We start from the raw sequence: 9,009 nt of genomic DNA on the forward strand, positions 1-9,009 counted from the left end.
AATGTAGCTAAATGTAGGTGTTTTTATCAAGATTGTACATGTATTAGAAATATGAATATTAAATTTCATAGTTTGAACTTGTTGAAAATAACCGAGGAAAGTGGGGATTTTCAGTTTTTTTGTTAATAAAATGGGCGAAGAGCGCGGTACGTTGCCCTAACAGAACAACCTCTTTGATGAAACACGTGTTGTTGAATGTTATAGTAAAACCAATAATGATTTATAGCAGAATCAAAATATAGTAAGCAGTAGAGTTGTAGGTTGTGGCAAATTATAGATAATACACAATACTAGTACGATTAAAAGGTATTATTTATGACAAAAATCAGTAATGAGCTTGTAATGAGTAATACTTATACATTTCCTGATTACTGATCAGTCCCTACATCATAGCGTCCCTAACTCACATTATGAACATATCTCTTCAGCAAGGACAGTTTCCTTCGCGACTGAAACATTCTATAGTTTCTCCAATCATGAAAAAAGGAAACTCTCAATTTGGAGAATTATCGTCCTATTGCTGTCTCCTCAGCACTCTCAAAAGTATTCGAATACATAATGTTGGAATTTCTACATAAATTTCTGAATATAAATAATGTTCTAACTCCGAACCAACACGGATTTCGATCGAATCATTCCACTACAACGGCAATAATTTCTTTTTATTCGAATCTTCTACAGGCTGTTGAAGCAGGCGAAAATCCCACTGGAATTTTTTGTGACCTCAGCCGTGCTTTTGACTGCGTACAACACGAAAATCTCCTGGACAAACTGCACAAAACGGGTATTAGAGGTATTCAGCATGAATGGTTCGTATCATATCTTTCAAATCGCACCCAGGCTGTCAAAATACAATATTCGAATGAGAATTATGACGAAACTTTTTTTTCCGATCAGTTAAATGATGACATAGGAGTTCCCCAAGGATCAGTTTTGGGGCCAATTCTTTTTATTCTTTATATCAATGAGTTGCCATCTGCTTTGCAAAAGTCACTCACTTGTTTGTATGCTGATGATTCTTCTCTCCTATTTAAATCAAAAAATTTGCCTGAACTGCAACAAAATATAAATTCTGATCTTGATAGCTTGCAAAATTGGTTTAGTGAAAATTCACTATTTCTGAATGCCTCCAAAACGAAAGCAGTAGCTTTTCATACTGCCCAAAATATTAACAAGGTGGACATCAATATTGAAATATCCGGTGCTGAGATAGAGAGAGTTGATAGCATGAAATTCTTAGGGATTTTTCTAGACAGCAATCTCAATTTCCGTCAGCACTGCGATAATCTCATCAAAATACTCAATAAGCAGTGTTATCTGTTGAGAAACCTGAAAAGAATTCTAGACAAATCTGGTCTACTCTTATATTACCACGGTCAGATACAATCAAGAATCAACTATGGGATTATTGTTTGGGGAAATTCTCCATCTGCGCACAATGTTTTTATAACTCAAAAGAGAATTATTAGAACCATTGCAAACGCATCACGAACTTCATCATGTAGAACATTATTTAAAAAATTGAAAATTTTGCCCTTACCTGGTCTTTACATTCTGGAACTTTTGTTGTATATTCATAAAAATAAAGAGGATTTTAAACAAAACCAATCTTTTCATGAATATAATACACGCATCAGAAATCATTTTCACATACCAAAAACACGTTTATCTTTACGTCTAAACTCGTTTTGGGACTGAGATTATATAATGCACTTCCGGAGTTTTTCAAAATTATAACCAAGGAGCAAGTATTCAAATATAAAATAAAACAACTACTTTCTGAAATTAGCCCTATACAATCGATGAATTTTTTTCTTATCTGCATTGATTGCGGATTGTTTTAGTATCTGTTGTAATTTATGAATGTATATATTATATACTTATATTTTATATCTGTATTTCATATGTACTGACTTGTCCAATTGCTTTTTTAAGCTCTTTCAATGGATCAATAAATATTTGATTTGATTTTGATTTGAAAATTCATTATTTTCTGTATAGTGTTAGATATTTATTACAACTAGTGGCAACGCTGTACGCAACGATATTTCTGTCTTTGTCACTTTACCGTAACTTCCATCTCATCGTTGCAGTCCTCACTAATGTACTTGCAGCCATGAGCGTATCATTGGTTTGTGAATTATACAGCGTGAATTGTACGTTTTACAGTAAAGTTAGTCAGCAATCGACGTGTTGTGATAACAATTGGTGAAAATGATAGTGCTAATAAGTGTTTAAGCGTTACATAATTATATTTCTACACCGTTCTCAAACTACTCAAAAAATGAGAGACATGGTCGGGCCTTCCACGTCGAAAAAGGTAAAACGCTCGGAGTCTCGGTCAGTAAGAGAAAAACAAATTGTACTGCGAGTATTTCACTGTCTTGATAGAGATCATCAGCCACCAAAAGATGACTTTGTGCATATGTGCTGTAATTCTACGTGTGTACCTCCGAATAACCAACCGGGCATTTCTACATCATTAAGTTCCACAATTACAAAAGATAAATTAGTTGATATGTGCTCTGATTATACCGGTGTACCAAAATCATCGATTTACAAAATACTAAGAGAAGCAGAAATTCATGGGGACGTACAAACGCCAAAAACTAGTAGCGGACGAAAAAAAATCACAGTTGATGAAGAAGCCAAAACCAGTATATGCAGAACTATTCACAGTTTCTTTTTCAGAAATGAGCTGCCCAGTGGATTTTTACCAAATGGTGAATTAATATTTAAATCTAAGAAAACAGGCGACTATCATGAAGAGATGAATGCGGAGGTGTTTGAAAAATGGTTTGAAGGCATCATTCAACTTGTGGAACCTGGGTCTGTCATCGTCATGGACAATGCCCCATACCATAGTCGACATTTAGAACCATTACCGAAACAATCGTGGAAAAAAGCAGCAATTCAAGAATGGTTAATTAATAAGAACATCCAATATAACAAAGATAGTTTATAGGCAGAACTACTTCAGCTAACAAAATTACACACAGACAAATATAAAAAATTCGCAGTGGGTGAAATGGCGTTAAGTCGTGGAATTACAGTTTTAAGGTTACCACCATACCACTGCGAATTAAACCCAATAGAATTAATCTGGGTGCAAGTAAAAGGATATGTGGCACGAGAAAACAGAACATTTAAATTAGTGGACGTGCAACATCACCTACAAGAAGCTATTCGAACTGTTTCTGCAAAAGACTGGAAGAAATGCATGCAGCATGTTTTAAAAGAGGAGCAAAAAATGTGGGACGTAGACAACCGTATTGAACCAATCATAATTCACTTTGATGATAGCGGTAGCAACAGTGACGAATCTGAGGTTGAAGATTAGACGAAAATTTGTACATTTACATTTATATTATATTTATATTATATATAATATAAATATAATAATATTTATATTATATTTATATTAAATTTCATTATCAAAAATTTGTAATTTGTATTTTCTAGTACCTCTGACGATGAGTTTAAGTTACTCGAAAGCTTGAGAATAGTTATAAAGAGTTCACTTATCAATTGCTGCAACCCAATAGTGAAGAAAAGTTATATATATATATATATATATATATATATATATATATATATATATATTAATACAGAACTTAAGTTAACAGACGGATACTTACAATGTTAGTGAGATTGGTCGCAATTGAGTTGAGTTAAAATTAAAATATGAAAGTTGTGATCATGATAAAAACACATAACAACTGTAAAATTACAAGACATATGAAGTAAGTGAAAGCTACAAATATATACGTTAAATGCGCTTCGCTGCTATCCCAAATAACTCCAAGGAATTGTTCGTAACTAGTCAGCAAAGACTACCTCTCTCTCTCTCTCTCTATATATATATATATTGTGTTTTTTATTAATATTGTTAATTTATTTGGTACCTACTATAATTACCACGATTATTACACCGTTTTCATAAGGCCCACCTAATGACTACAACGATTAGGTAAATTATGATATTGCAAAGTTTTAATGAAATAAATAAAAAATGTGTATGAATGTTTTAACTAATTGTACGAAGAATTTTTCTTTCATTCTTAACCCTCTCAAAAATTAATAAGCACGCCCCCGATTTGCTGTCAACTGGGCTTACTTCTACTCTCAATCATTATTGGTTTTAGTATATATCCATCCATGGTGATTTGGCAAAAAGACTGAATAAACAGATGTAGCTGTTGGAAGACCTTATTGTAATAATAAAAAAAAAGATTTCAACAAATTGGATTCGCATGAAAGAAAAATATAGCGTTGTTTGAAAAACACAAAGTGAAGCCATTTAAGCTGGATTTTTTACATATTCTTGAACTTGGTGATGATGAATGTTCAAATGACAGAAATTTCGGTAATTGATGAGGCCATATTTACATAATATTTATGATTTCATCGCAAAATGTGCGACTTTGGACTTGTGAGAATCCAAAGTTAAGTATACGTTGCAAGAGGTTATATTCCCATAACGTGAATATTTGTTGTGGTATACTGAATAATAAAATAACTGAACCTTTCGTTTTACACAATCCGTATTAGAAGAGGTTTTTTGAATTACTTGGAAATGACGAGGCACATTATTGAAGACAGCTGTCCTTAGGGTGGAGCGGTAGCTCCAGGCCTCGCGCACAAGATAAAGCAAACATTACGATTTCGAAATTTTTGGTTTTTCCCGTATATCTCCGAAAATCCACTGTTATCCAAAGAAATAACAACTTTGCCATAATTCCATCGACTCTCTATCTCTTACCGTTTACGAGAAAAGAGTCGATTATGAATAACCCTGTATAAACAATTAGATTTAATTTTGAGGACACTTCACCCATATGAAATTTTGTATTTTTTGCAGAAATCTGTATACAACATCTTGGAAAACGCTGTTGGCTCCAATGGAAGAATAGTACAAAAGAGGCAGAAAGGTTTAGATATTAAATTTCAGATATTGCCTTTAAAAAAAATTAAAGAAAATGAGAATGTATGACTGGTGAAAGACAATTATACAAAATTACTTCATGTTTCATTCTTAAAAAAAATATATAATATATAAATTATAATAATTTCACTTCGTTTTATGTTTGTAGTTCAATGATTTCAAAGGAGCATATCAAATCAAATTCGACATCCAAAAGGATGAATAGCAGATTATTTGTTTCAGTTATCTTCAAAAAATTCATCTAAGATATAAACATCTTTTTTGACAAGGAAAACCTACACTTTTTGAAATCATCTGTTATGGTAATATAATTAACTTCACATAATTTTTGGACCCTTATTGCTCAACTTTGACGAGGTTTCTGTACAATTATTTCTTAATAAATCAAATAATGTTGCAAGGCAATTGCCATAGTCAATTTTATTTTTGTAAACAAAAAATTGAGACAATAATTTTACATACAAGTTTTTCTTGAGAACAGTTGACTACTATCAAACCAAATGGATTGTAGGAGATGTTCGAAAAAGTTGTTTAGATCCCAGTATCAATGATATAATTACAAATGATCATTGTTTTTTTTTTTATTCTAGCTTTTGTGTATGTGATTAATGTGATAAAAATACTAATTTGTAACAAGTGATATTCATTTTGAAAATGAGTCTCAAAATATAAAATGGCTCATGAACTTCCGTTCATCAATAAATAAATATGTCAATTATTCATTAACGAATTATAACAACGGGTGAATTTCATGAATTTTTTTAGTACAAAATTTTTAACAACAAATAATGAAATTTTTCTCACGTATTATTCAAATGATAAGCCTTAATTGGTTCACACATAAATGTTCACAGTTCATCTGATATACTTAATAAACCTGCAATTTTTCACTACACAATAGAAGGGAATAGGAATTAAGATGAAATATTACTTACAAATGAAGTTACTGGATGATGTGATTCAGCTCTGGTTGTGAATCAATAAAAAGGTGAATGTTAGGGATGCTCTATTGTCAAAAACATCTTTCAGTGAGTACATTTTCTGAAATTTTTCATAGTGAAGTAATTCTGTTTATCAAAACAACACAGAGTGTGTGATGAAATTTCAAGTGTTACTTGAAGCTTTATGAAAACCCGGAAAAGTGGTGAGGACGATGCTTGGTGTAGAGGAACTTTTATCGAAGTAATCAGTATTTACTTACTCAATTTATGGGCTGTTCAAAAAATAAGGTGAATGTCAAAAAAATGTTCATCAAATTTTGTGTACCTAAAGAATGGAATTGAGTGCTCAAAAACACAATAAATTTCGATAGTGGCATACGGTGATTACTCTGAGTCAGAAAAATGTTAATAAGTGGTACACGCTTTTCAAAGAAACGACGCTCGCCCTGGACGCCCCAGCACATCAACAACCGATGAGAATGTTGAAAAAGTGAAGAAAATTGTTATGGAGAAGAGTCGAATCACTATTAGAGAAGTTGCTAAGGATGTCGACATATCGCTCATGTTATGCACTTTTTTTTGAGATTTTGGGCATGACGCGTGTAGCAGCGAAGTTTTTTCCAAAATTGCTGAATTTTGACCAAAAAACCATCGCATGAGCATCACTCAGGAATTGTTAAATAACGTTAACGGCGATCCCGACTTGCTTAAAAGGGTTATAACTGGCCCCAATAAAAGAAGAGTCCAGGAGAGCCGAAACTGAAAAAACCAAGTTCGATCAAATGTCAAGGTTTTGTTCACTGTACGATCAATAAGTAGTATTATTTCGAAGTTATGCGCCGCTTGCGAGAAGCAATACGAAGAAAACGTCCTGTTTCGTGTAAAAACCATTCATGGCTTTTGAATCACGACAATGCACCTGCTCATTCGTCATTGCTTGTTCATAATTTTTTGGTCTAAAAGAACACTGTAATCATGCCTCAGTCACTGTATTTACTAGATTTGGTTGCCGTCGACTTTTTCCCGTTCCCAATATTGGAGAGATCCATGAAAGGAAGGTGTTTTTTGACTATTGAGGAGATAGAAACCGATTCGCTGAGAGAGCTCAAGAACAAAAAGTACATATCAGAACTGCTTCGAGGAACAGAAAAAACGCTGGCACAGAAAAATGAAAATTTACCCTATTTTTTTGAACAGACAGCGTATTTATTGCCGAAATACCTGGTCACACATAAAATAAAAAAAAAGAATAAAGCTGTTGTTCTGCTGGATTATCCAAATATTATTTTCTTGAATTAAATACAAATGTACGACTTTTCTTGACATCTGCCTAACCATCCTAACTGAACTGTGAAGGCATATTTTCAAATTAATCCGAAAGTTTCTGATAGATTTTTTTCAATAAATATAAACGAGATAACATTTCTAATGGACCAATAGGTGATTTTTATTGATCTGATGTAATCAACTTGCCCAGTTGTATAGCTCCTAATGGAATAACATAGTAAGTGGTCTGGTTGTATTTACAGCTTGTGTACCTTTTTTTTTCGTTCAGTTTCAGATATATCTGGCAGCATAAAGGTAAAAGTTTTAAGAAAAATGGTTTTTCAATAGGAAACATTTCTACATAAAATTATACACTCTTGAATTAAAATGATCCGAATCAACCCAGTTTTTTTTCTTAAAAAAATGAAATTCGATAGATTTTTCAATGTCAGCTTATCGAGAAAAAAAGTTACACTGTATGTACGAGTATGTGTTTATTTTTTAACGTATTCATTTTTTTTTCATATATATTTTTCACCTTTATACTGCTCAGGATTTCCAATCGTGTATCGACATAGGTATGAAAATGTATTGAATATATTTTGGGGTTATTCCGTACAGACCAACAAAAATTGTGTCATCAGATCGACGAAATTCGTAACAGAGCATTGAGAACTTACTGTATCATCTACTGTTCAGTTCTAAATCTAAATAATGTAAACAAGTGTATACCTGATCTTATATAAAATAGTCTTCTGATATTATTCAACATCTGTGGTGTGATTTCGAAAGTTATTTTTCTTTTCTAGTCAGTTAAATCTTAAATCTAGTAGTTTAGTTTTGTATGCCATATTTTTCACATATTTGCATAAGAATTGACTATAGTCATAAATTATAAAATTTTATATTTTTGAATCTTCATTCTGAGGATGGATTCCCATATATGACAATCAACAGTTTTCTGATTGGTGGATGTATTGAAATTATTATTGGCAAGAACCAACCGACTGTTTCAGGCGATGGAAAATTTTGAATTTCTAAGCAAAGAGTACACTAACTACTAAGAGACGAAAAAGTACATTTTTCGGGATTCAAATTTTCAGTGTGCATGCATGAAACAATTAGTATTTCTGTTAATGTCAATCTGTACTTTCTGTCTTAAGAATGTATCGCAGGGTTGCCAATTTTTGATTGTTTTCTGGCATTCACCGTGAATTGATTATACTACCAGATATTATTTGAACCAAAATTCTATATCTAACAGGTACATGCCAAAATATTGTAGTAAACGTAATCTCAGAAATTGCAGAGAATGCTGCACTAAAATTATTTATACAATCCACTTCTAATTTGAATATTACTGGAGTTTCTTCCCAACACCAAATCGTTATTTTTAACACCTCGACACGTGTTTAGATCACCAAGTGATCATCTTCAAAGAGGAAGATTAAACTAAAAACTAACGCGAAGCTAACGCTATTAATGCTATATAGATATCCCATACAGGTAAACCATCCAGGTGTACCGCCCATACAGGTATACCAACCTAAATTGATTTCACAATTTTGCCTTATCTATTATTTTACAATATATGTTTAACTGTTATAGCTGTATATAAAACAATTTTCAGCTATATAAAAATTTATTTCACAATATTGCCTATCTAAATTTATTTTTGCAATGTGTCATTATGTAGTAATCAGTAAATCCAACAATATTATTTTAACAAGCTATATAGTATACCTACTCTTTGGTATAGGTCTGTCATCGTTATTCGCATACTATATACTATAGGTATGAGATTTGAACCCAGGACGTCAGCATGGTAGACGTTATCCTTAGCCTCGACACCAATGT

At 32.4% G+C, this 9,009-nt stretch overlaps 1 protein-coding gene across 1 annotated transcript in view; it reads left to right on the top strand.

The window, feature by feature from the left end:
• The window catches only part of LOC111507063 (mitochondrial translation initiation factor 3), a 44,358-nt gene extending 39,287 nt beyond the window's left edge, over positions 1-5,071 (top strand). Inside the window, exon 2 of the mRNA XM_074179198.1 lies at positions 4,862-5,071. Within this exon, the coding sequence (XP_074035299.1) occupies positions 4,862-4,993 (132 nt within the window). The 3' untranslated portion in view covers positions 4,994-5,071. The remainder of the gene's footprint in view (positions 1-4,861) is intronic.
• Positions 5,072-9,009: the final 3,938 nt, after the last annotated feature.

The sequence above is a fragment of the Leptinotarsa decemlineata genome, unplaced genomic scaffold (assembly GCF_025532065.1).
Source record: "Leptinotarsa decemlineata unplaced genomic scaffold, Ldec_3_MD MMD2_tig00004433_RagTag_RagTag, whole genome shotgun sequence".
Lineage (NCBI taxonomy): Eukaryota > Metazoa > Arthropoda > Insecta > Coleoptera > Chrysomelidae > Leptinotarsa > Leptinotarsa decemlineata.